Raw genomic sequence first — 27,833 nt, 5'->3', positions numbered from 1 at the left:
ATTAAATCTATTGCGTGAAAGGGATATTCTCTCAAGTCGAGGAAGTGTAAACAGAGTTGGGGGAATGTCACCTTCCAATGAATTGTATCGCAAGTACAACAATTCAAGATTCAGAAGGTCTTCCCAGCCAACAGAGGTGATAAGACCCGTTAAAGCGTTATAAGATAAATCTATTTCGGTCAGATTTCTGGATGCACCAAATGGCGGAATTGAACCGGTAAGACTATTATCAGACAAGTCCAAATAAGTCAACACCGATAGGTTCTTCATCGAGCTCGGGATCGACCCACTCAAACTACAACTTTACAGGTCTAACAACAACAATTTTCTTAGATTACCGATTGAATCGGGTATCCTCCCTGAGATATTGGTACCATACATGACCAGAGTCTCAAGAGAACTATCCTCCAAAAAATCGAGCAAAAATACCTTAAGGAGTTCATTGCTTGATAGGTAAAGGTTCTGAAGTGTTTGTACTTGGAAGACTTTTTGAGGAAATTCTCCCTGCAGGCCACAATCACCTAGGTGCAGCATTTTCAAGCTGGAGAAATTTGCTAAGAAACTAGGAACTGTGGTGGACAAGTTGTTGCTTCTGAGTCGAATGACCGATAGATTAGCAAGACTCATAAGAGAAGCGTCAATAGGACCAGAAAAAGAACAATAAGACATGCTCAGCACCTCAAGTTTTGGAACTGAAGAAGACAACGCGTCGCACCACTCACTTCCCTCAGCAGACACATTGACCATATCAAGGTACAACTCCCTCAACTCCCCCAAATCCCCGATCAACGACCTCAAAGAGGACTTTTCAAGTTTCAAAGAGTAAAGGTAAGTCAGATCAAGAGTACGTAGCTTCCTTAGGCGAGATAGCTCTGCAGGAATCTGCCTAGTGAACCAAGCATTGGACAAGTTGAGATTTTCCAAGAGGCTAAGATTCGCAAGGCTCAATAGAATTGCCATGTAGTTGAAGTTGTTGAAAGCCAAGTTCAAGCTTCGAAGGAACTCAAGCTTGAAGAGACTTGACGAACCGTCGATTCCGCCAGAGATTGACTCGTCACTCAAATCGAGCCCCACAACAAGGCCGTCCTTGCACGTCACACCGCTCCATGAATCGGCACTTCGGTCCCACATACTAGCTTGGAAGACTCGGAGGCATTAAAGATGAGGCTATTTCTCAGCTCGAGCAAGAGCAATCTTTGGTCGATGCCAAGACACTGGGCTGAAGCTAAAGCCCTAGCTACGTCGGAGAAGATGGAGATCGTGGATATCGCAAGAAGAAGCCATGAAACGGTCGAGCCTTTCATCGGAAGAGGTGTAAGAAGGGTGCAGGAAGAGGGAGCAGGGAAGAGGGAATCAACCGAAAAGAAGAGGACACTTGGGAGTGGAGGAGTCGTCCTACTTTAAGTGCATTCTGTTGGAGAAAGCTTCCTTATATGTTTTGAAGTTGACAAAACGTTTCCTAGTCTGAAGATTTCCAAACTCAACTATCAAAGTCTGAAGACTTCCAAACTGAAGATTGCCAGACTCAAGATTTAAAGTTTGCCCTCGTTGACAGTTTCTAGATCGACGAAGAAGTCTTATCCAGATATGAGGATATCCTTAAGAATTTGATTCGATTAGTTGAAGATTATCTCACGGCTGGAGAAAGCATCTGAAGATCTATTATTCGTATGGCAAGTAATTCGAGTAATTCAGATCCGTTGATTGGCGAAGTATACTAGGAAGGTTCTACTTATGGAAACCTAGATCCTGATTGTATGGGCGAACAAAATTGGTGGGCTATCTTCATTATCCTTAAATAACGCGAGATCTCCCTAATTGATTCTGTCTAACGGGTAGATTGGAAGAACTCCTGTAGAAGGTGCCAACGATTATGTAGGCATGGAGGAGTATAAAAGGAAGATGCTCTAGTTATTCGAGTGTGTGTGAGATAGAGAAATTCCAAAGTCTGAAGCTCCTTACTCTTTGCTAATTCATTTGTTGAGCGTATAATTGTACTCAAAAGAGAGAATTTTGTGAGACCTCGAGGAAGTGTAGTAGAGTCTCTGTACTGTAGAATCGAGGACGTGAGATTGTATCATCTCTTTTGATTCATAGTGAAATCCAACCGGTGGGTTGTTAGCGTGGGAGAGTGGACGTAGGCTTGGTCTAAGCCGAACCACTATAAACTCTATGTTTCAATTCTCTTTCCTTATCTCTTTACTTAATTCGTAGTATTATTTATTCAACTATACTCTTTTATATCCTTGTTCTGAATTAAGTTGTTAAGAAAAGAAGAATTTGTTTTTACACCTATTCCCCCCTCTAGGTGTTCATACTAGTACTCTTAATTGATATCAGAGCCTGTGTACTCATTTAATTGAAGTGTTTTTACTTCAGAGTGAAAGATCCATGGCTAGTATGTTGGCTCCGGGTTTGGTTGAAGGACAAAGCAACACTAGACCATCTTATTTCGATGGAAATGAATACAACATATGGAAAAACAAGATGAAGGCATTCCTAAGATCGAAAGATCCTCTGAAATGGGATGTGGTAGACAAAGGAATCATTCCTAAAGCTACAACAGTCTCAGAAAGAGGGAAAGAAGTTGCAGAGGCTAGCGACATGACTCAAGAAGAGATAACTAAGAGACAAGCTCTTGATACAAAAGCAATTTACTCCTTATATTGTGCATTATCTCCTACCGAATATAACATAATATCTTCCTGAAAAATAGCTAAAGAAGTCTGAGATAGACTACATATTACTTATGAAGAAACAGATCGAGTAAAAGAAACCAGAATCAATATTCTGCTTGGTCAATATAAAGCCTTCAAAATGAAGCCAGCAGAATCTATTATTGACATGTTTAGCCGTTTTATAGAAATTGTGAATGGTCTTGAATATCGGGGACAACCAATCTCAGGACCTATGAAGGTTAACAAATTGCTACGTGGACTTTCCAAATAATGGAATCATGTAAAGACTTCAATAAGAGAAACGTAAAGGATCATGCCACTTTCCGTTGATGAATTGGTTGGAACACTTCAGTCCTATGAAGTGGAGCAAATCAATGAAGAAGAAGATCCTAAAGGTAAAAAATCCATTGCTTTAAAATCTAACAAAGATTCCGATGATACAGACTCTGAAGACGACATGGATGATGAAGAACTTGCTCTCATGATAAGAAGGTTCAGGAAACTGAACAAAAAGGGAAGAAGATTCAACTGGAAGAAACAAAGCTCTCAAAGGTTTCAAAACAAATCAGTTGAAGATGATGAATCCAATAAATATGTGATTTGTTTTGAATGCAAGAAAAATGGACACATCAGACCCAACTGTCCATTGCTGAAGAAAAATAGAGGAAAAGCTAAGAAATACAGAAAGGCACTTAAAGCAGAAACTTGGAGTGATACTGAATGCGAAGAAAGTGATGATGATTATGCCAATATTTGCTTAATGGCAAAATCAGAATCAAACTCAGAATTTGAGACTGATACAGACTCGGGCTCAGACAGTGAAATCGAGGTAAGTAATTTCATAGTTCCTACTAAAGTCTCAAAATACATTAATGAACTTTGTCTTAGTCTCAAAGCTTCTCTTAAGAGGATTTCCGAACTAAAAAAAGGAGAATTCTACACTGAAGCAATAGGAAAACTCTCGGAAAGAAAACTTTGAAAACCTAGGCAAAATTTTTGCTGCTTTAGAAGAAAATGCAAACTTTCTTCCAAAAGAAAATTCACTTTTAAAAATTGATATTTCAAATGTCTAAAAAAAATTTCTATAGGATCTGAGAAATTAGAAAAGATTCTTTCAATACAAAGACCTTACTTTAACAAATTAGGTTTGGGAATGACTTCTGAAATCGTACCTCTTATTGATTTTCCAAAAGTAAAGGAAAGAATTAAAAAAAGACCTACAAAAGCTTTTTATAAAAATCATTTTCAAAGAGTTTTTGTTAAATTTGTTGGCCGATGTGCTCTTAGATCTTCTAAGTGTAATAGCTCAGAACACTTTGAGAAAGATTGTCCTATGGTTTGGAGACTTGTTAAGAAGGAATGGGCAAAGACTGTGTATTGCACTAACTCCACTAGACCTAAGAAAGTATGGGTACCAAAGAAAGCTTGAGTTTCCTTTTTAACTGCAGGTCACTATCAAGAAAAAGGTTAAATGATATTTGGATAGTGGCTGTTCAAGACACATGACAAGAGATTCATGCTGTTTTATCAAATTTACACAAGTAACCGGAGGGAAAGTTTCTTTTGGCGAAAACAGTAAAGGAAGAATTGTTGGATGTGGAACTGTAAAGATTGGAAGTCTCACAATCAACAATGTTTCCTTAGTAGAAGGACTTGATTACAACTTGCTTAGCATCAGCCAATTGTGCGATACTTGATTCAAGATCAGTTTTCAAGAAGGAACATGTGCAGGAACTAGTAAGGATCTTTCACAATCCTTTACTGGGCGAAGACATGGGAATATCTATCTTTTGGATATCAATCTAGAAAGATCTCAATGTCTAATCTCAATTCAAGATGAAGCAAATATCTGGCATCAAAAGCTTGGGCATATCAACATGAAGCAAATTGCCAAGATTTCCTCAAAGAAGCCTATTCATGGTCTACCAAACCTGAAGTATCAAAAATCAGGATTATGCACACCTTGTGTATTGGGAAAACAGGTTAGAAAGAATATTCAAACCAATAAATCAAGTTTCCACTAATCGTGTTTTGCAGCTTTTGCATATGGACCTCTTTGGACCAACTAGAACTCAAAGCATTGGTGGAAAGAAATATTGCCTAGTAATAGTGGATGATTATTCACAATTTACTTGGGTCTACTTTCTTGCAAGTAAGTCTGAAATTTTCTCTTACTTTTCAAAGTTTGCCAAGAAAATACAGAATGAGAAAGGGTATACTATTTCAAGCATTCGGACAGACCATGGAGGTGAGTTTGAAAATCAAGACTTTACTAAATTTTGTAATGAATCTGGTTTTCAACACATGTTCTCCTCTCCATACACTCCCGAACAAAATGGAGTTGTGGAAAGAAAGAATAGATCTTTGTAAGAAATGGCTAGAACTCTTTTAATTGAAAGCAATATTGCTTCTCGTTTTTGGGCTGAAGCTGTTTCTACAGCTTGTTATATTATTAACAGAGTTGTCTTAAGGCCAATTATGGAGAAAACTCCCTATGAGTTATTCAAAGGAAAGAAGCCAATTGTTTCTTATTTTCATATGTTTGGTTGCAAATGTTTTATTTTGAAAAATGCAAATGATTGAATTGGTAAGTTTGAAGAAAAGTCAGACGAAGGAATTTTCCTTGGATATTCGACCTCTAACAAGGCTTACAGAGTATACAACAAGAAGACTCAGTCTGTGGAAGAATCTATGAATGTCAAATTCCAAGATTTTATACAAAATCAATCAATCCAGACTCCTCCTGAAGAATCTGAACTTGCTCTAGACTCTACAAAGTCTACTTCCCCTGAAGCAGCTCAAACTATAGAAGGACAATAACAAACGAATATTGAAGATTCAACTGCAGAAGAAGTTCAACAATCTGTCAGACCAACCAGCAATTGGAAGCACAAGTCTAGTCATCCTGAAGATCTCATCATTGGTAACATTAATGAAGGGATTCGAACAAGATCCAAAAGGCGTGAAGAGTCTAGTGCAGTGGCTCTTATTTCTGAAATAGAACCCAAAAGCACAGAAGAAGCTTTATCTAATGAAAGCTGGGTTGAAGCTATGCAAGAAGAGCTCGGGCAGTTTAGCGTTAACGATGTTTGGGAACTGACTCCTAAACCAAAGGATAAATATGTTATTAGAGCAAAATAGGTATTCAGGAACAAGATGGACGAAAAAGGAAAAGTTGTAAGGAATAAAGCAAGACTCATGGCTAAAGGATATACGCAAGAAGAAGGGATAGACTATGATGAGACTTACGCACCAATAGCAATGTTAGAAGCAATTAGATTATTACTTGCTTTTGCTTGTTATAAGAATTTCAGGTTATTCCAAATGGATGTCAAAAGCGCATTCCTGAATGGATTTATCCAAGAAGAAGTTTATGTGGAACAATCTCCCGGTTTCGAAGACCCAAAGAAGCCAGATTCAGTATTCAGACTGAAAAATGCTATATATGGTTTAAAGCAAGCATCTCGAGCTTGGAACGACAGGTTAAGTAAATTCTTAACTCAAAATGGTTTTGCCAAAGGTAAAGTAGATACAACTTTGTTTATTAAAAAGGAAGGTAAAAAAATTTTACCTGTTCAAATTTATGTTGATGATATAATTTTTGGTTCTCCTAACGAAAGTCTATGCAGGATGAATTTGAGATGAGCATGATGGGTGAATTATCCTTCTTCCTCGGATTACAAGTAAAGCAATACAAAGAATAAATTTTCATTCACCAAGAAAAATATGCAAAAGAACTTGTTAAAAAGTTCGATTTAGATAATTGCAAAAAGGTTGAAATTCCAATGTCTAGTTCCTTGAAGCTAGAAAAAGATGAAGAAGGAAAGAAAGTTGACCAGAAACTTTACAGGAGTATTATCGGTTGACTTCTTTATCTTACCGCTTCTAGACCTAATATTTTGTTTAGTGTTTATATTTGTGCCAGATTCCAATCAAACCCAAAAGAATCTCATCTAAGCATTGCGAAACACATCATCAAATATGTTCCAACAACTTCTAAGTTAGGTCTATGGTTTCCCAAGGAATGAGACTTTACTCTCCTTGGATATTCAGACTAGATCTAGCAGGCTGCAGAGTTGAAAGGAATAGCACTTTCGGTACTTGTCAATTACTCGGCAACAGGACAGTATCCTGGTTCTCAAGGAAGCAAAGTACGGTAACCCTTTCAACAGTCAGAAGCAGAGTATGTGGCTCTTGGAAGTTGTTGTTCTCAAATCTTATGGATAAAACAACAACTGAGAGACTTTGGAATTAAAGACTCTTGCACCGAGATCAAATGTGACAACACTAGCGCGATTAATCTTACCAAGAATCCTATTCTTCATTCAAGAGCAAAGCATATAGAGATTCAACATCATTTTGTTAGAGATCATGTTCAAAATGGAGAAGTAATGATCCAGTTCATTGACTCCAAGAATCAACTAGCGGACATATTTACAAAGCCACTGGAAAAAAATCTATTTGAGTCTATTCGTACCAAACTTAATATCATATCTCTTACTCAGCAAAGTTTGGATACTCTCAAGACTCAAAGATAGAAGTCTATAAGTGTTCAGACTTAGAAGACCTCGAGCTACGACTGTAAGTTGTTTCTAATTTTAATTTGAAAATGTACAATCATCTATTGGCCATTAGTTGATTGGAATTATATTTCTTAATTTACTCCTAATTTCAAAATGGCAGTTATCAATTTTAAAAAATTCAGTTAATTTCAAAAAGGGAAGTTATTGTTTTTGAAAATACATCTTTTTTTATTTTCCTTTTATGACGCTTTGATTACTTCGCCTCACTTGCTTTATATACCTCCGAGAGTCATCTTCCTCGTTTTTACACTGAAACCCTAGAATACAAAATTGCTATTTTCTTTCACTTTCACTCTCGATTCGTTCGAAAAGTTTTCACCTTTTTCGAATAAGTTGGTGATTCTCTCCATTAGAGTGACAATGTCTTCAAGAAAGTCATCGAGGATTGCAAGCAGAGGACCACGCCGCATGCCTGAGGGTCATACCCACTTTGACTTAACCGAAGAAGAAGATTCTCCTCCAATGTGTCCAAGTCAGCAACAACCTTCTCAGCAACGTCAACCTTCCCCGAATCGACCAGCCGACGAAGTCATAGAAGAGGTAGAACCTGTAAGAACTCTAACTCCAAAGAATGCTTACAAACTCTACTCGAATTTGAAAAATTAGGAACGCCAATGTCTTTAATTGATGAGTTCTTAAAAGATAGAGGATTCAAGAATGAAACCCTATTTTTGAGAGAGTTGGAGAGGCTAGGAGTTGTGGAGAAAGGATTGGTTGAGAAAGCGTTTGCGAATATTCCAAGTGACCCACAAGATGGCACTGCGAATCAACCACAAACTCTGGATGATGATGAAAGGTTGTATTCCCATTTTCAACCTAGATCCGCGATGGCTGTAGACAATACTGATGGTTCGAACCTTTTTAGATCCAAGAATCATAAAAAGGTTTATGCAAGTCTTTTGAAGAAAGGGGTGATGAACCCTAGGACTGTTGACTTCGATTTCCTGGATTCGATAAAAGTAATCTGAGGGAAAAAATTGCTTTATTGCAATTGGAAAGGTTCTGTTTTGAATCCACTGCTGCATTTCCAGAGCTTACTGCTTACTTTTATTCGAATCTATCTTTCTTGGATGCACAAAGTTTTATCTTCACTATGAAGGACAGGGAATTTTTGGTGAACACAAACATTTTGGCTGACATAATTGGGGTGGAAAGAACGAGTTTCCAACCAATTAGTGTGTCCATTGCTCATGCTATTTTGTCTTTGGTGAGAGATAGGGATGTCGAAGGTAAACTTTCTTATTCAAGGATGAGTGCCTCTAACATTCTGCTGCACAAAATTGTGATTAATTGCATTCATCCCAAATCGACATCCAAGACTAATGTTTCTCGATCTGAAGCCAAGTTGATGTGTGCAATCAATACTAATTTTAAGTTCTCTCTGCCTCACACCATACTGTTCCACATGTACCAAACCATGGTAAAGGATAAGGGACAGCTTTCTTATTCTGCTCTTATCACATGACTCTTTAGACACTTCAAAATTCACATCTCTGCACTATTAAGCTTGAAAGCCATTGATCCAATGGTGATTGGTTTCAAAATGGTGACAAAGATGCGCTTAAAGGAGCTGAACAAAGTGTTGGAGCGTATGAAGGAGAAATCTCCTCTCAAGGCAAAGCAAGACTCTGCTGCGGCTAAGAGAAAAGGCAAGGAGCCCATGGTTGCTCCAATGAAGAAAAGAAGAGCTCTCATCTTGCAAGATGAAGAAGATGAGGATGAGCTTACTCTCTCTACCTTGAGAAATTTAAAGAGTTTTGTTAGCTTTCGTGAGAGAAGAGAAGAGACAAAAGAAGGAAGAGGAAAAGAGAGAGAAGAATCGGAGAAGGAAGAAGAAAAGAGAAAGACAAAGGAAAGAAGAAGAGAAGAAGAAGAAGCAGAGGAAGAAGAGGAAGAAGAAGTGGGAGAAGCAGAGAAAGAAGCAGAGGAAGGAGAAAAGAGAGAAAAAGATTAGGGTCCAGAAGACTCCTTCAAGCCAACTTTGGCTATCTCTCTGTCTAGTCAATCTGAGATAAGAGGAGATGAATCTATTGGAGCGCATCACTCTGAGGCTGAGGAAGCTTTACCTACTCCACCTGAGGGCATCAAAACAGGGGGAGCTGATGGACAAAAAGGTACTTCTTCACCTTTATTTGCTAGTGATGTAAGTCGCTCCGCAAAGCATGTAAGTCGCTCTGCAGCAGACCCAAAAGATGTATATGCCTCGCACTATCCAGAAGACAGTCATGGTGGACCATCCACTGAGGTTCCATCATTTCTCAAATTCCCCGAGTTACACCTTTGTTGGTCCAAGTGATGCAACTGCTCAAACAGCAAACTTTTCAAGACTGCTAGAAATTCTATTGGATGTGCGGAATCAGCAATATGCTATGGGATTTGAGATGCAGGATCTCAAGAACGCTGTTAAGGCCACTTCAGTGTCTCTGCATGAATAGTTAAATACCCTGAAGAATCAAGTTCAGTCTAATGTGCAGGGTGAAGACATTCAGGCATTGAAGCAAAGTTTTGACAAGCTTGAAAAGATAGTACACTCAATGGGAGAATACGAGCTTGTTCGCTTGCCAAAACAACCTTGACTCTTGATCTTTTTCAATCCATCTCTTTTTGTTCAATCTCCACTTTTTGCTGTTGACAAAAAAGGGGGAGAAGTTTATGCAAATTTGATGACGCTTGACGTGATGTTATTTTTTATTTGGACTTTATATTTGTTTGGTGTGATTCTGTTTTGGATTGGTTTGGACTATTGAGGCTTGCTAAGTAACTTAAGTTATTATTATTGATTATGCTAAAGATAGTTGTGTTTTTAGGACTAACATGTTTTATGTGATTGCAAATTCGCAGATTCGCTACTATCTTTTTCTAAATCTTTAATAATATTTGTATAAAAAAAACTTGGTTTGCTTAAGTGTTATTTTGCAGGTCAAAGTGTCTAAATCTGCAGGAAAGTTTTGTCACCATCAAAAAGGGGGAGATTGTTGGAGAAATCTTCCTTATATGTTTTGAAGTTGACAAAACGTTTCCTAGTCTGAAGATTTCCAGACTCAACTATCAAAGTCTGAAGACTTCCAGACTGAAGATCGCCAGACTCGATATTTAAAGTCTGCCCTCGTTGACAGTTTCTAGATCGACAAAGAAGTCTTATTCAGATATAAGGATTTGATTCGATTGGTTGAAGATTATCTCACGGCTGGAGAAAGCATCTAAAGATCTATTATTTGTATGACAAGTAATTCGAGTAATTCAGATCCATTGATTGGCGAAGTATACTAGGAAGGTTCTACTTATGAAAACCTAGATCCTGATTGTATGGGCGAAAGGATTGGTGGGCTATTTTCATATTCCTTAAATAATGCGAGATCTCCCTAATTGATTATGTCCAACGGGTAGATTGGAAGAACTCCTTTGGAAGGTGCCAACGGTTATGTAGGCATGGAGGAGTATAAAAGGAAGACGCTCTAGTTATTCGAGTGTGTGCGAGATAGAGAAATTCCAAAGTCTAAAGCTCCTTACTCTTTGCTAATTCATTTGTTGAGCGTACAATTGTACTCAAAAGAGAGAATTTTGTGAGACCTCGAGGAAGTGTAGTAGAGTCTCTGCACTGTGGAATCAAGGACGTGAGATTGTAACATCTCTTTTGATTCATAGTGAAATCCAGCCGGTGGGCTGTCAGCGTGGGAGAATGGACGTAGGCTTGGTCTAAGCCGAACCACTATAAACTCTGTGTTCCAATTCTCTTTCCTTATCTCTTTACTTAATTCGTAGTCTTATTTATTCAACTATACTATTTTATATCCTTGTTCTGAATTAAGTTGTTAAGAAAAGAAGAATTTGTTTTTACACCTATTCACCCCCCTCCAGGTGTTCATACTAGTACTCTCACATTATAGGGTCAATTTTGGGATATCATTAGTCGCCAAATTTGACTTATAACACTTTCAAACATTCCTAGTAAAAATTGGCGACATTGCACAATAAAGTGACATTCTTTTTTATCCTAATTTTCCAATCAAAACAAAAGACCATATTAATGTTTTCTAGGAAAAATGGAAAAATAAAAGAAATTTGCCTAAGATATTGAAATTAGAACTTGACATCCCTTGAAAATACTTTTGGCCCACCTTATTTAAGATCATAAAACCAATGACATCATGTGATCATTGTTGTCTTTGTACGTGAACATTAACCGTGCAGAGATCCGTTGAAAGTAAACAACATAGATATTATATCCAACTATTGTATTAAATATGTAGATTCAAGGAGATAAATAAAATGATTTAATTATATTTGAGTTTCATTTGTAAACTGTTATAAGACCGTGAAAGAAGCCAAAAAAAAAAAAAAAAAAAGTCTAGAATCATTTCAACTTTAGGATTTCACCTTTCATATACAATTTCATAAAAATTTTGTTAAGTTTAAATGTCACTGATAAATTATGGTAATTACGGGAATAGTTGGTAGATGACTTCTCTTATATTAAACTGAAAGGAAGAGAAAGGAAGAAAACGGAAAAAAGGCAAAAGTAAGACGACGAAAAATGGGCGTTGTCTTTACTTCAAGAGGTATAAAGAGTAGTACAAAGGAAAATAAGAAGAGGAAAAAATCCACAAAGGTTTTTAATTAATAGAAAGAAAAGAAAAAGCGAACTAGTGTAGATGCAGGGGATCGATCCATCGTGCACGTCGGACGATTACCATGGCCCACCAGTACCCGGCCAACGGATTATTACCATACTTCACTTCCTTCATGCATCTTTTACTATATTTAACAGAAATGCGTGTTGGTTGGCTTCGACGCATGGCACATCCTGATAGTCGCTTCAGTTTTTCTTTTTATTGTATATTGATACATTTGAAGGTTTTCTTCCTTCTTTTTTTGCTTCGTAGTGAGTTTTCCTATGCTAAGAGTGGCTTGATAGAGTTTTAGTCTTTTAATTTTTTTTCTTTTTGGATTGAGCAGAGTTAGCTTCCAATAAGACTCAAAATCAAGACCATAAAGAGAGGAGCAAACTCTCTTACAATCTAAAACAACACCCGATTGTTAGATTTTAAATGTAATTAAATTGTCAAAATCTTATCTCAATTGAAAGAGATCCCATTAAGTAATTCATAAATAAAAATCAACCCTCCAATGAGCACCGCATTGCTCTAGCTAATGAAAAGCTCTGTCTTCTCTTTTGGTCCAAGATTTTGACAAGATAACAAGAAAACTAGTTATCATAGCATTGACGAGCGCTAAAGAAACATTATAAAGTTGAAATTTCTTTTTTAGACAACCTTGATGAAATTGAATGGAAATCCAACTTGAATTGTGGCACGTTAAATTAAGTCACCCCATGGTACTCAACTTTGGCTCCTTGATGAAAAAGTGTTCGATTCGAGTGCTCATAGATGCCTAGACACTTGGTAGTGACTTTGCTTGTCGATGATGCTCACAATTGGAAAAAAAAAAAAAAAAAAATAAAAACTTAACACATGTATGGTACTTAAGTGTTGTAGATTGGAGCATTAATGACATTGTAGAAAGCTCTGTTTTGTGTTTTTCTTTATTCGCAATTGAAAAAGAAAAAAAAATAAAAAAGAAACTAAGACCAAAACCAACAAACCAAGTAATTTGATTTTGATGAAGTAGCGGAACCAATGACCATGATCAAGAAGGATGCACGAAGGAGTGAAGCTAGAGAAAAAAGAAGCTTGACTTTCAGTTGACTTCACCATGACAACGATCTTTGTGACATGGCTGATGAGGCCTTAGAGAGACGGCAACTTCCTCTGGCGACGAGGGAGAGATCATCGACTCGCAAGATAGAGCTACTCTTAAAGATAACATGACCATATTTTTTACTATGACAAGCAAATGCCTATGGGGCACTTTTAAAGATGACGACTTCTTGTGGTTGCTCTTGAAGATGAAAATACTAAAACGTCACATCTTTACTTAATAAATCATCTTTATAATGTGTTACAATCAATGGGTATATATACCCAAACAATATATATAGGAAAGGAAGTAATCTAATGTAACAAGCAAATTAGTTATCTTAATCTAAAAAGGAAATTCTAGGAGATAATTAAATGTCAAAGCAATATCCCTAACATCTAATAATGTCTTTAATAAAATCTTTTGAAAAGAAATTCTCTAATATTCATAAATAAATAGCCCGTAAAGATGACGACATGTAAGAGAGGCATCCAGAAAATTTCGTGCGAAATGGGCAATTTCAAGAACAGAGAAATGCAGGGGAGGAGGAGGAAACTAGGGGATGCATCGTCTTGGAAATAGGGAGTAGTCAAAGTAAACGTCTCCTGGTGGGGACGATTCTGTCTAGTATTAACGTAAGTTGTGGGACTGATGATGTTTCTTACTCTGTGGATTCATGAGTATCGGGATTAGGAGCAGAAACCCGTTTGTCTGTTGGCTTTTCGTTATTCGTTTGCGAATTTCTTGGTGTCAATTTATGTTATGCTGGCCGGACCAAGAAAAATCAAACTTCAATGGAGAGGATATGACCAACTTAGCAAATTGGTATAAAAGCTATGTTTAGTGATGAAAACAGAGATAGTTAAATGGTACCCATATCCAAAGGGTGGTTTAGTAGTAGGACAATCGAGATATTGCGCTTATAGAAGCATTAGATTTTATGTGTGGTCCATTCTTGTCACAGCCACTAAAGGCAAGATTGAATCGGAGATGGAATTGGTTATAATGTGAATGGGCCCATTTTTTTTTATTGGAGATAGTTGACGGACAAAAGATTGCTGAAAATATCACAAGTTCTTTATTAAAAGAAGGGTTAATAACATGAAAAACTCATAACTGGTATATCTGTGACAAATTTATCTTAAACTAATTTTTTGACCTCCAAAAATCTCAAGCCCAAGTTGGTACACCAATGACAAATTTATCCTACATTAGTTTCCATTAAATTTTACCATCAAATTTCTAAGCTTAACAAGTATACTAGTTTAGGGTTTTACTCTTCATTTGTCATAGATGTACCGGTTAGGAGTTTTTCATAACATTAATTCAATTTTATAGAAACTAGCGGAGGATAAATTTGTCACAGGTGTACCAATTTGAGAATTTTTTGTAATCAAAAAATTAATTTATGATAAATTTGTTACAATTGTACCAATTAGATGTTTTTGATAGTCAAAAAATTAGTTTTGGGTAATTTTATCACAATTGTAATTGTTTGAGATTTTTTTGTTAATTAGCCCTTAGAAGAAAGTACCTTTTGGATCACTTGTTAAAGCTTGATAAGTAATTGATAACGAAAATTTTCTATCAATTGATAGTTGTTCTTTTATTAATGTGTGCTTGTGTCTACTTAATTGTTCCTACTAATTTAGTGATCTTAACTAGTGTGCAAATAATTCTTATTAACAGACTCAATTTAATTATATAGTAATTATACTGTGGATCTGCACTCAGAACATATTTGTTGGGGCTTACTTCTATGGTAGTTGCAAGGTAATTTTTATTGGTCCAAATTTTCTTTGCTTATCCACACTAAGTAATTTCATCTTGCACAAACTCACGACCATATGCAGGATTCCCATCATTTCCCTGTACCACGCCCCAAGTTTCCCTGGGGGAAGGCGTCGCGGGGATCAAACGTGGCTGCCCCCCTTTCCCGTAAAGGAGTGGCCGGGTCAGCCAATGGGGCCGGAATCTTTATCCAAGCCGGATCCCAGCCTGGGAAGGGCGTAAGGGGTCACTCTCCCCAGGGAGGTTCTCCCTCCGTTTCCCCCATGAGCAGTTTAAGGACCTGCTCAGGTCCGTCAGGATTCCCTTTAAATGAATGTCCAATGATGATCAAGACTGATTTCTAAGAGGTTTTGGGAATATTTTCTGCCGGTACATAAAAGAGTTTTAATCGATCAAGTTGATATTCATATTTGAACAATACTTTTGTCACGGCCTATGATTCTTCTATACTCACATATCCTTGTGAGTAGAGCTTGGGGTTATTAGGTGAATAGTGAGTGATGCAGAGGGATGAATATAACTAGTTTGTGGGAGTGGCATCAGGATGGTTAATGCTAAAAAAATCTAGGAAAATAGAACGAATATATTTCCACGAAGCTTTAAAAGCGAGGTTGGCTTCCCGTGCATAAACTGGTCGGGAGCTGATGCTACTGTCTTAATGAGGCCATGGCAAGTTGAAACTAATTGTTGTGCCTAAAGTGATATGTTATCTCACTCGTTGGATTAGACACTTGAGTTAAATTGGGCATGGTACGATGCGATATGAGGAAGTTATTCACTGTATTGTTCTCTAAAATAACTATAGAAGGAAAGTTGGCATGATGTTATCTGCTCACCGGGCACTGCACAAGCTATTCTACGGTCAAGGAACTAGAGGCCCGCAACACTGGACTTAAAACTTTTAAGATTGAACATGTCATTCAAACTCGATCACGTCGAAACTCAACCTTTCCGGATTAAGTTTGACTTGTGAATTTCTTTTATAAACTTGAAATAAATTAGTTTGATTCGACTCGATATTCATAAATGAGTTTTTGTCGGAGCTTGATTTAAGCTTGAGCTCAAATTTGACTTTCGTAAAATCAAAACTGATGAGGCTCTGACTTGACTTAGTCTAGCACTTCAACTCGTGATGTTAAAAAACATACATCTTCATTGCAGTTAGATCGATCATGTGCTAGTCCATGACAGACGGAGAGCATCGTATTAACACTAGAATTTAACATTTCCAGAAAATTTACAAAATGTTATTGCAGCCAATCCAAATTAGTATACCTTATTTTTCATATAACATGATTGTTGACTTGAAAGCGGCCATAATCGCTAGTCAGACCAATGATGCAGTGAACCAGTCGACAAAGTCCAACTTCAAGCCCATGAATTGAGTTCCATTCGAACGTAAAAAATGTTCTTAAAGCTGGGAAGACTGCACCTTTAGTCTAGTTTGACGGTGAAGAATCTTCATTAAATCCGAACGTGAAGAATGCTTCTGATTGAAGGACTTTCTGACAATAGAAATTATGGAAAGGAAAGACAATTGAACTTCAATAATGCATCACAACCAAAGTACACGCATTAGTTCTCAGTTGACTTTGACTAGAGAATGCAACAATGTCCTTTCAATGGAGCTCCCAAATTGCTAACCGAAATAACTAGCTATTGATCACTTTTACATAGCATCATCAGTATTTTGAATTTATTGTTGACGTTACTTAATTACCTTCCACAAGAAAAATTCCATTTTATTTGTCAACGGTATTTTATTGAACTTCTGGGGAATACAAGAAGGTGACATTGTGAGGTCTCTCACCCTAGGTAGATCTCCTATATGTTTCTTTTTTCCTTGAGTTTTTTAAGGATCTGCTCAACTCCATGGAGGCATATCAATAATGGTACAATAAATCCCACATTTTACATAAAGAGTAGGTGTTCCATTTGACTTTGATTAAATTTATTTGTGAAAATAATGTCTTTCTTGGATATAATGGCCAATGGCAAGATGAACTGTCCAGCATGATCTCTGCAAACGCACGCCATGGATCCTGTTTTTGCTGTGACGGGGAAAGCCCCATCGATGTTTACCTTTATACAACCTGGATCCGGAGGAGTCCATCGCCGAGAGGCACAAACGGGCATTTTCCCTGTTTCTGCTTCTGTTGCCATCTGCTGAAATTGACATTGAAGCTCTGCCTCTGCGAATGCCCGATCTACAAGCTGGGCAGGCTGTATGCGTTTGTCTCTGAAGATTACATGATTTCTAGCTTTCCATATCTGCCAAAAGAGTGATGCAATTGTCTCCAGATCAGGTACAGTAATTCCATTTGCCAAAATATCTTCTAGCCAAGCATCCATACGATTTGTATTGTGCATTGAGATGTCAAGGTTGACTTTGGGATGAGACCAGATACTCCGGGTCCATGGGCAGAGGAGAAAAAGGTGTTCTGTGGTTTCAGGGATTTGATTTGATTTGGGCATAAGGAAGAATTTGATCGTATAGGTTATCCCTTGTAGCAAGCGCATTGTGGCAAAGGGACCATAAGAAAATTCAAATTTTTGAGGAAGTTTTTTCATTCCATACCTGTCTCCATAACCGGGATGGTGTGTAATATGATGTAGATGCAGAGTTAGGATCAGTCGGGGGGGTTGTATGGCGAATGTACAAATAGCCACTTTTCACTATATACTCTCCTATTGACGTGCCTGTCCAAATAATTTGATCTGTAGTGGACATTGGGCCTAGGTGTATATCAGTAATATCTTCAACTATCTGATCATCAAAACTTCTCCTGAGAAGAGGAATATTCCAAGTAGACTGTTCTGAATGTACAAAATCAGCCACCATCTCTGGTTCCCCTCGATTGGCAGGTCCCCCGATGATTCCTCGAGATAACCATTTGTCCTTTCTAATAAAAATATTCTTCCCATGACCTACAGACCATTTAAGCTGAGGTAAAATGGAATCACGACCTAACAGAAGGCTTTGTCAGCCCCAGGATGGTCTATGTCCTTTAGTCGCATTCCATAAGTCAGTTGAATGAAAATATAGTCCTCTGAATAGTCTGCTCCACAGGGCTAATGGGTTTTGGAAAAGACGCCACGCTTATTTGCCCAAAAGTGCTTTATTAAAAGCAAGTAAATCGCGAAAACCAAGCCCCCCATTTTCCTTACGCTCTTTAAGTAGGTCCCATTTTTCCAATGGATTCCCGATCTAGTACTGTGATTTTGCCACCAAAACTTCGCTATCTTCTGTTCAATGGATTTGCAGATAGATATTGGAATCTTAAAGATACTGAACCACAGATTTTAACAGTATTTCCTTCCCACCTTTAGATATGAGGTTTTCTTTCCAGCCCGCCAACTTAGCACTAACTCGCCCTAAGATCCAAGCAAACATATCCTTTTTAGATACCCTCCAATCCGACGGTATTCCTAAGTATTTTCCGGTTTTTTCAAGCACGGGTACTTTCAATTCTCTAGCTAGGTTCTGCTGTAATGTTCTCGGACAAGCTTTACTAAGGAAAAGACCAAATTTATTTCGATTTACAGCTTGGCCCGTAGCTAGACAGTATTGTTGTAAGATGTTTACTAAATTTTGGCATTCAAGGAGACGGTCATCTAAGAAAAATATTGCATCGTCAGCAAAGAATAAATGAGAGAGGGTAGGACAGCACCTATTAAAAGTTATCCCCTTCAGGTTTCCCATATCGACTGCTTGCTTGATGAGGGTAGATAGTAGATTTGCTACAAGGATGAATATATATGGAGAAAGAGGGTCTCCTTGTCGCAGCCCCCTTGTAGGATGGAAGTAGGGTAATGGTTCACCGTTTATTTTGAAGCTTAAAGATACAGTGGTTATGCATTGCATTACCCATTTAACCCATGTATTATGAAAACCCAGTTGTCGCAAATAATCCTCCAGAAAATCCCACTCAACCCGATCATATGCTTTCTTCATATCCAGCTTTAGTATTGCCTGAAAATGTTTCTTTCTTGACCTGATTTTTATCTGATGTAGGACCTCTTGGACTACCAAAATGTTATCTTGGATTTGTCGACCCATGACAAAGGCACACTGTTCCTTGGAAATCATCTCAGGTAAGCAAGTTTTCAAGCGATTAGCTAGCACTTTTGAAATTATTTTATATATGAAATTGCACAGGCTGATGGGACGGTATTGATCTAACCTTTCAGCATGCGGTGTCTTAGGGATCAGAGTAATAAGTGTTCTATTAAAAACTGGGGGCATCACACCTAAAGTGAAAAATTCTTGCACAGAGGTAAATATATCTTCTTGTATATAGTCCCAGTAAGTATGATAGAACAAACCGTTAAAACCATCCGGTCCCGGGGCTTTAGTTGCCCCTAGTTGAAATGTAGCATGCTTAACTTCCTCTCGAGTTACCTCTGCTGTTAGGGCTGCATTCATCTGTGCTATGACCAGCTGGGGGCATTGCGTTAGAATAGGAAGATAATCTCGTTGTCCTGCTGATCGATAGAGATTGCAAAAGAAATCCATGGTTATGTCTTTCATTTTTTCATGTTCTCTGATCCAACCTTGTTCCTCATCATGAAGCATACTGATACGATTGTTTTGTCGTTTTTGTATAGTCGTCGCATGGAAAAACTTGGTATTCTTGTCCCCCCATATCAACCAGTTAATACGTGACCTCATTGCCCAATACTGCTCTTCCTGTTGCCAAAATTGTTGAACTTCGTCTTTGAGGCAATTTACCCTTGCTTTATCATAGTTATGTCCTGATTGATTGATATGATGTTGGATTTGCTGCTGTAGGATATGGATCTGACGACGACTGTTGGAAAATGTTGCTCTACTCCACCTATCAAGTGCCCGAGAAGTAACCTGAAGCTTGCGAACTAAAGAGGAGTCCAGTAGCTGTTCAGAGGCCCAAGTCTCAATCACAACCTTTCGGTAGTTCTGATTTTAAAGCCAAAAAGCTTCAAAAGTGAATACTCTGCACTTACTCAGTGGTTTGGGAGCAGTATTCAATAACAACGGGCTGTGGTCAGAACCTATAGCTGGTAATGCAAAGACTTCGGCGATCGGGTAAGCCAATCTCCAATCCATCGTACATAAAACCCTATCTAATCTTTCCTTAACCACATCCTTCCCATGTCTGTTGTTCACCCATGTAAAAGCACATCCCTTACTCTCAATATCCATTAACAAACACTCATTTATAAAATCCCGAAAAGATTGCAACCTGTAGGGCTCAGCCATTCTCTTGCTCACTTTCTCCCAATGGTATAATATCTCATTAAAATCTCCAATGCACATCCATGGCAGGTTATTGGTGTAGCTAAGGTGATGCAATTCAGCCCAAAGATTCTGTCGTAGCTGATAGACCACTGGCGCATGGAGACAAGTAATTCTCATTGCGTGTCCACTTGGTCCAATAGTACATATCATATCTATGAAATGCATACTATGTCTCTCTATGCTTAATGAGACCTGATCAGACCAGAAAATAACCATTCCCCCTGCCAAACCCATTGGACTCACCATAAAAGATTTTGGGAATTTCAACCTCCGCTGAATTTGTTGGATTACTATGTCTTGGTTTTTGGTTTCCATTAAAAAGACTACATCGGGCCTTTCATGGGCCACTAGGGCCCGTAGCGCTTGAACTGTCAGGGGATTGCCCAAACCCTGACAGTTCCAGCTAAGTAGCTTCATTTGTCACCTAGTGGCTTTTTGGGGCAAGCCACAACAGCCCAACTATCAACCCTATCGACCTCATAGATCGGATTATCTGTAAGATGGGCGTCATCAATTTCTTCAGTTAGCATAGTTCTCAATTCATAAGGAGCATACCTTTTTGCTTTCTTAAGAGGGTTTGCTTTGATATGCTGCCTGGAACTCTTAGGTTTCTTTGACTTGGAGGAACCTGCGTCAGGATCCTTACTGATTTCATGCGAGTTTGGAATAAGAGCCTTCAGCTTGAGTGCCATATCTTCTCGGGGAGCAGCATTAAAGGTAGATTGATCACCAGGTAGGTTTTTACTGACTTCCATATTTGCTTGTTGTTGTTTAGAGTTATGAGGAATGAGAGGTAATAAAAGAGTGGAATTCTAAGGAGTTTCAGGTATGACCTCTTCCGCTCCATCTTGAGTAGGATCTGACTCATAAAAGGCTCGCCAATATGGGCTGTGCTCTTGGTCTTCTGCTTTTAACCATTGACCATAGTTGAACTTATCTTTCCCTTCCAATTTAGTCTCCTCAAAGGGAATAGCTGTACAGTACGTTGCATAATGGCCAAGAACACCACAGGAATAGCAATAATGGGATAAACGTTCATATCGAAAGTCAAGCCATATGTTCTTTCCATCTAGTCGGATTAGTTTCCCAGGTTGCAGCGGTTCTTTTAAGCAAAGTTCCACACGAGCCTTGGCTATTCTTATTGATGTGCCTTCTCTACTACCACATTTTACTTCCATCACCTTACCTATGTTCCTCACCGCTTTACTTATCATTTCCTCTGTACATTGTTCTAAAGAGAGTCCAAAAACTTGCACCCAAAAGGCGCAAGTAGTGAAGTCATAACAGTGTAATGGAGTGTTGGGTATGCATGGTTTCACAATAATCAGATGGTTCGAGAAAAGCCAAGGGCTATTGTCTAACACCCTATGTTTGTCTCCTTCCGATGTGAATTTAAACACATATAACCCTTCTGCGCGTTGAGAAATTTCTACTTGGTCGTTTCTCCATACTCTTTTCATGGTATTCTGGAAAGCTGGGAAATTAATAGAGGAGTGAGAGAGTAGTTTACCCACCAAAGTTAAATTACATTCTGCTAACTTCTCTGCAGGAACAGATTCCTCCCACACTTCGACTTCTTGATATGCCCAGAGTTTACCCAATCGGGAACAGAGAGCGGCAAGGCGTGCATCCCCTTCTGGATTCATGGACGCCATCTGTACACATGCCTTGGGTAGGAAGACGGCGGGTATAGCAAATGGGTATGGTCCGCATGCACTAGACAGGCGACGCAGAACCAATTCAGGGGAAAGGAAATCAACCGCTGAAGGACGAGATTTGATCGAGATTATGGTTGAAATGGAATGATGGTAACCGGCCAAAACACAAATAGACCGCCATTGATGGTAATTTATATAACAGCATCTGCAATTGTGGATAATTAATTGCGATTGAAACAGGAGAACGAGACAGGAGGGTTGGAGCGGAGTCTGCGATGACAGAATTAGGCTTGATAGATGGAAGAAAACCAAGAATCCATACCAAGAGGATGGAAGCTTCGATCTTTCAGAAAGGAATCTACTGAGATTTGGGGATTCAACTATGGGACTAAGGGTTTTACGAAAGAAATCTATTAGGTACTTCACCAGTCCAAACATATATGATTGAACCAAAATTATAGGGAACTTTTTTTTGGGGGGGAAATCTATTAGGTACTTCACCAGTCCAAACATATATGGATCTTATTAATAAGTGATTCAATGTACTAATTAGACATTTTTAATCACAAAATACTCAATTTGCAAAGTATTGATTAATGATATTGCAAATTCAAACTAAAAGTTGCAATATTCTTTAATGAGTAACCGGAAGCCACTTTTTGACAAAACCATACATGACATACGTATCTTTGCACGCATATCTTGACAATTCCGCACGCTACGGAGTTGGAAAATAATAGGGATTTCACTTATGTTTAAGCGACACATCAGGACTCATCTCGAGTCGTGCTATGTCCATGAGCATAACGAGATCCTTCATCTACTCTATGGTCATTCTTCCATCTAATCTTAAGGTCCATATTATAAAAGGAAACCAGATATTAGCATCACATACTACAAATTAATTTCGTCTGTTTTGAAAAATCAATTATGTTTTCAGGATTATACGTATTGTCGATATTAATTACGGATAGTCAACCTTAACTACTAGAAAGAAACGTTTTGTGGATTTTTCTATAATCTGAATGCCGGTCTATTCTTTTGAACTTCGAAATAGTAAGCAGCGGCTCCTATAATTAGTAGTCATTATTACAATACGCCCAAGTAGCAGGTAGATATTTATTAGGAACTGGACCCAATCTAATTGAAAGTAAAAATCAACGTCAAGTTTGCTAGCATTCAAACGCATGAGAAGGACCCGTATGCCTTGACTCAATCCTATTTGCGTTCATTTCTTTTTTCCAAAAACCAGAAGTGTCCACATTAACGTTTTCTGCGAATCGAAAACTCGGTTTGCAATTTGATTGGGTCTGACCAGGTCTCACCTCTTGAAATTTCCAAGGGAAAGCATCTCCAAACCGTCTTCATCAATCGATCTCAGATGGCTTGGTAATTCAGATGGATGAATTGCATTCGTAAATTGTCCCGGCCTTCCGCAAGATGACGGAGTATTTGCCGCCTTCTGTGGACTTTAGTTAAATGAAAACTAGAGCTAGACTGGTTTTCCCATGTGGTCCCTCTTAGCGATGCGCCAAATATTGTTGATACAACATACATTTGATCTTGCGCTGAAGACAAGCTAAACCCGAGAGCAAATTGATTAGATAGTGTAAAAAAAAAACCTAAATGGAGCCTTTACCATGTGATACGTAACTGGTCGATCGCAAGTCACTATCACGGTCAAGTACAAATTCACTCTATTATGGCTATCAAACTGTGTTCAGACCAGAATTTCTCTGCATGCGTTGATGACTGCAGACTCATGGAAGAAAGACCTAGTTCCGACCCTCACCCAAAGCCATTAAATTACAATATTGACGGAGCCTTTTCCAATTTGAACTCTTCAATATGATCCGTACATGAAAATTCTAGGGTTTAACTTAAACGATTCCAAGCAACTTCGCATGATTCCAGTCAAAATTGAATCGTGCCGTTTCGTGAAACACAGTGAACATGCGAGGAAATGAGAGACTAAAAATACGCGTGGCTCATGCATTATAAAGCCATCGCACAAGCTAGCTCTTTCTCCAAACTTGATACACTAGTTGAAATAGTTTCCTCTTTTCCCTCTCCCCGACAACTCTCAAAGGCACCAAGAGTTCATAGTTGTTAGTGCTTTCGCTTCGTTTCGTTTAACTCAACTTGCAAATGGAAAGAACAACAAGTGTGCCCCTTCAGCCTCCGACTTTTGGAAATTTGATCACTATTTTAAGCATCGACGGTGGTGGGATAAGAGGGCTTATCCCCGGAACCATTCTTAATTTTCTGGAGTGTGAGCTTCAGGTGAGCATGCTCGTTATGATTTTTGTCATCTCCGTTGTCAATATATTTCACTGATCTTGTCAGCAAATTAGCATGCTTCACAATCTTTATTGATCTATGCATAGAGATTTTGTTAACAAGAAAATTCTTATCAATTATAGTGAACAAAACAATATTCACTGGATTCATATGCACATGGACCATTTGCATGTAGTTCTCATAATGCATTCATGCTTGTAAAAAGGTTTTATGCATGCATGTCATAAGCAAACTTAATAAGGAGAAGACTATTTTTGGTATATCTGATGTTTTAATATCTAAATATCAAACCACGTATTCATTTAATAGTTTAAAATTTTAAAACAATTGGTAATGATCTCTCAAAATCTCAAATGGTGCCAGAGCAAAATGTCCTGAATTCAAATATTCCCAAACTTCTATTTGCCTTACCAATTACATATTTCCATGCTTTAGGCCAAAACCATAGTCTAACCTCTCCGTGAGGGAGAGTGTTAGAATATTTAAATATTTAACTAAACCTTCATCTAACATCTTAAGCTTTTAGAATAATTGATAGTAATTCCACAAAATTTTACTACATGCAACCAATCTTTATATGATTTTTATGTCACTTGTTTATTTAATATACCAATCAAGAGCTATAAATTTTTTTTGAATTTTGCAGAAACTAGACGGCGAAGATGCAAGAATTGCGGACTACTTTGATGTTATTTCTGGAACAAGCACTGGCGGCCTCGTTACGGCCATGCTAGCCACTCCCAATGAAAAAAACCGCCCTGTATTCGCTGCAAAAGACATCAAAGACTTCTACCTCGAGCACTGCCCTAAAATCTTCCCCCAAGACAGGTAAAGAAAAAAAACATAAAGGAGTTGCTAATCTCTATTCATGGTTTAATTATCTCTTAACTGTCCGAATTAATAAATCTCCCTAAAACTATGCAGTTGCCCTTTCAAACCGGTTACGAAGATGATCAAAGCCGTGGCGGGACCCAAATATGATGGAAAATACCTTCACAATGTCGTGAGGGAGGAGCTTGGAGACAAAAGATTGCACCAAACATTGACAAACGTTGTGATACCGACGTTCGACATTAAAACCTTCAGCCAACTATTTTCTCTAGCTACCAGGTCATTCATCGCTTCACCATCTTCTTGAAAATTCTTTAGGATTTTGAGGATATGTAGACGATGAAATCTTACAAGGATTATGAATATTTTTCTCGTCAAATTGTCCCCAGGTGAAGAAAGATCGGAGCGTGGATGCCTTGCTCTCGGACATATGCATTTCCACCTCAGCCGCACCAACTTATCTCCCGGCTCATAAGTTTGAAACCAAGGACCCCACAGGCAAAGTGAGAGAATTCAACCTCATCGATGGTGGCGTAGCGGCAAATAATCCGGTAATATAATCATATTGATATCATTTTTAAGTGAATTAATTTCGCTAAGTTAAGTAAATAATTACTCAGCATATAACTTGATTGGATCAGTCTATCATCTCAGCAAATAGTACTTGAGTATCGAGACTTTTCTTTATAAAAAAAAAATGCGGGGCAATAACTAAGTATATACATGATATTCCAATTGTGTAGACATTGGTCGCGATGGGAGAGGTGACCAAGACAATCATGGGAGGAAGTTCAGACTTCTTCCCTATAAAGCCAATGGATTACCGGAGGTTCTTGGTGATCTCCCTCGGGACCGGTACTGGCAAGGTTGAGGGGAAATACACGGCACATGAAGCAGCTAAGTGGGGAGTGCTTGGTTGGTTGACCAGCGGTGGTACGCCACTGATCGACGTCTTCACTCAAGCCAGCGCGGACATGGTCGACTACCACCTCTGCGCCGTGTTTCAAGCCCTACAACTCCACGACAATTATCTTAGGATCCAGGTACAACTAATATTTTCAAATATTCAAGTGAAAGATTCCACGTAATGTCGCGCACATGGCTGTTTTTACGTTGATCGTTGCATTTTCGCGGCTTGATTTTTCAGGATGATACATTGAGTGGTGTTTTATCATCCGTGGATGTGGCCACAAAAAAGAACCTGACCGATTTGGTCAAAACTGGTGAGGCGTTGTTGAAGAAGCCGGTCTCTAGGGTTAATTTGGAGACCGGAGTGGGCGAGCCCACGACCAATCAAGAGACCAACGAAGAGGCTTTGATAAGGTATATGCATTAGCAAGCACAAATGTTTAATTTCCATGCCATGATTTTACGATTGATCACTTTTGGCAGTTTTAGGTTGGTTTTACCAATGTAGCTTCGTTTGATATATATTGCAGGTTTGCTAAACTACTCTCCCAAGAGAGACAGCTTCGCCATGCGAAGTTGCCTCAAGGACTTGCCAATACACCGAAGTGATTATAGTCGAGGGCTAGCGATTTTTTCGTATATGTTTGCTGGATCTGTGATATGAAGATCGGAAGCGTTTGGCCTTTGTCTTTTCGTTTTTTAATTTCCTTGTGATTATTTTATTCTCGAATAAACCCTTTGGGCCTAGTGCTAAGATAGACTTTTTGTTTTCTCAATAAAATCTTTGGGAGGCTAGGGCTAAGATTTGTATTTTGCAGTCCTTGTAAGATAATTTTCTATGGAATAAAATTATCATTACCGTCATCACTTCAGATTGTACTCTTTTTTTTTTTTGATGACCCAGGGAACCCCGCGCACCGTACCAACACGGACAGCCCGACAAGCTCAGGGTAACGGGGGGTAAACCCTGAGGCGACGCTAACGGAGGACCCACCACCCCAACGTCGCACTTAAGATCACGTGCGGCCAGCGAGATTCGAACTCCTCTCCTCTCGCAAAGGATCATGGGAGCACTTATCCAACTGGGCCACCGCAAGCGGTGGTAGGATTGTACTTATTTTATTGTGGTGAGAGTCACATCTTCCATCTTGACGTAAAGAAAAATGGCAATACACTTACATCTGGAAAAATATGCCCCTCGAGTAGTGATGAAACAAAAAAGAAAAACAATTCAATAGTTTGAAACGATCACTTAACTGATTTAGAAAAATGCATTGAAATAGTTTGTTATCATGAAAAGAAGTGATTGTTGGATATATAAAAAGATGTGAAAAGTGATTATTCATATCAAAAGAAGTAATAGTTTATTATGGAAAGTGGTGATAAGATACTTATTTCAAAAGTTGTGTTAATTGGTTGACTGTAAATAAAATAAAATCATACATTATTTATCACAACTGTTCAAAATAATTGTTCATAACAACAACTCTCCCTTTTACACAACAGTAACATTACTCTGAAGAAAAGAAAAGATTGTTATAAACAAATACAGAGCTTCAAATGTCAGAAGCATTGTTAGAAAACTCGACGTCGTTGAAGTACTAGGCATGAGGCTGAAGAGATTCATGGAGACATAAAGAAAACTTTATTTTTTAAAACATTGTCTTTAGCTGGGGAAGATCTTTTTGGAGAGTTGGCTTTCTCAAAGTGCGGAGGGGAAATCTTCCGAACCCTAGAACCAGTGAGTTTTCATTTAAGAGACCGACTTGCCTTTCTCGAGTTCTAGGTCGAGAAAACTCTCCTTTTATAAAAAGATGAACAAAGAAACTTAATTTAGACGAATGTTATACATGTCGAATTGAAGAAGTCATACCAAATTGATTACATGGGATACCAATCTAGCCAAAAAAAATCAATAAATCCCACGTTTTAAACAAAGAGAAGATGTGTCCCTTGAATTTAATTAAATTTGTTTGACAAAATAATGATTTTTTGTGGATATAGTGGCTGGTGGCAAGGTGTAAAAATTGATTCTTTTTTTTTTTTTGTCGGTAGGTGAAAAAATTGATTGAAGGAAAACTATTAGGTACTTCATGAGTCCATTCAT

General features: G+C 38.3%; 2 protein-coding genes across 2 annotated transcripts; one reads left to right on the top strand and one right to left on the bottom strand.

Moving 5' to 3' along the window:
• Positions 1 to 303: 303 nt before the first annotated feature.
• LOC108959120 (receptor-like protein 7) lies at positions 304 to 1,131 on the bottom strand. The gene has a single exon (XM_018872417.2). The coding sequence runs from the start codon at positions 1,129 to 1,131 to the stop codon at positions 304 to 306; it is 828 nt and encodes a 275-aa protein (XP_018727962.2).
• A 22,600-nt stretch (positions 1,132 to 23,731) lies between these two features.
• On the top strand, positions 23,732 to 26,590 carry LOC104451156 (patatin-like protein 2). The gene is given in 8 exon segments (XM_010065886.3): positions 23,732 to 23,968; positions 24,633 to 24,814; positions 24,911 to 25,062; positions 25,065 to 25,096; positions 25,207 to 25,368; positions 25,561 to 25,860; positions 25,965 to 26,140; positions 26,257 to 26,590. Coding segments are annotated over 8 exon segments (1,218 nt in total). The 5' UTR covers positions 23,732 to 23,833; the 3' UTR covers positions 26,336 to 26,590.
• The last annotated feature ends 1,243 nt before the right edge of the window (positions 26,591 to 27,833 follow it).

This window comes from Eucalyptus grandis, chromosome 1 (genome assembly GCF_016545825.1).
Source record: "Eucalyptus grandis isolate ANBG69807.140 chromosome 1, ASM1654582v1, whole genome shotgun sequence".
Lineage (NCBI taxonomy): Eukaryota > Viridiplantae > Streptophyta > Magnoliopsida > Myrtales > Myrtaceae > Eucalyptus > Eucalyptus grandis.
The sequence above is the reverse complement of the archived record's forward strand: the minus strand, read 5'-3'. Positions and strand labels throughout refer to the sequence as shown.

Bases quoted from the DNA above. Each gene is read 5' to 3' on its own strand.
- LOC108959120 (XM_018872417.2), bottom strand. From the start codon at position 1,131: ATGTGGGACCGAAGTGCCGATTCATGGAGCGGTGTGACGTGCAAGGAC.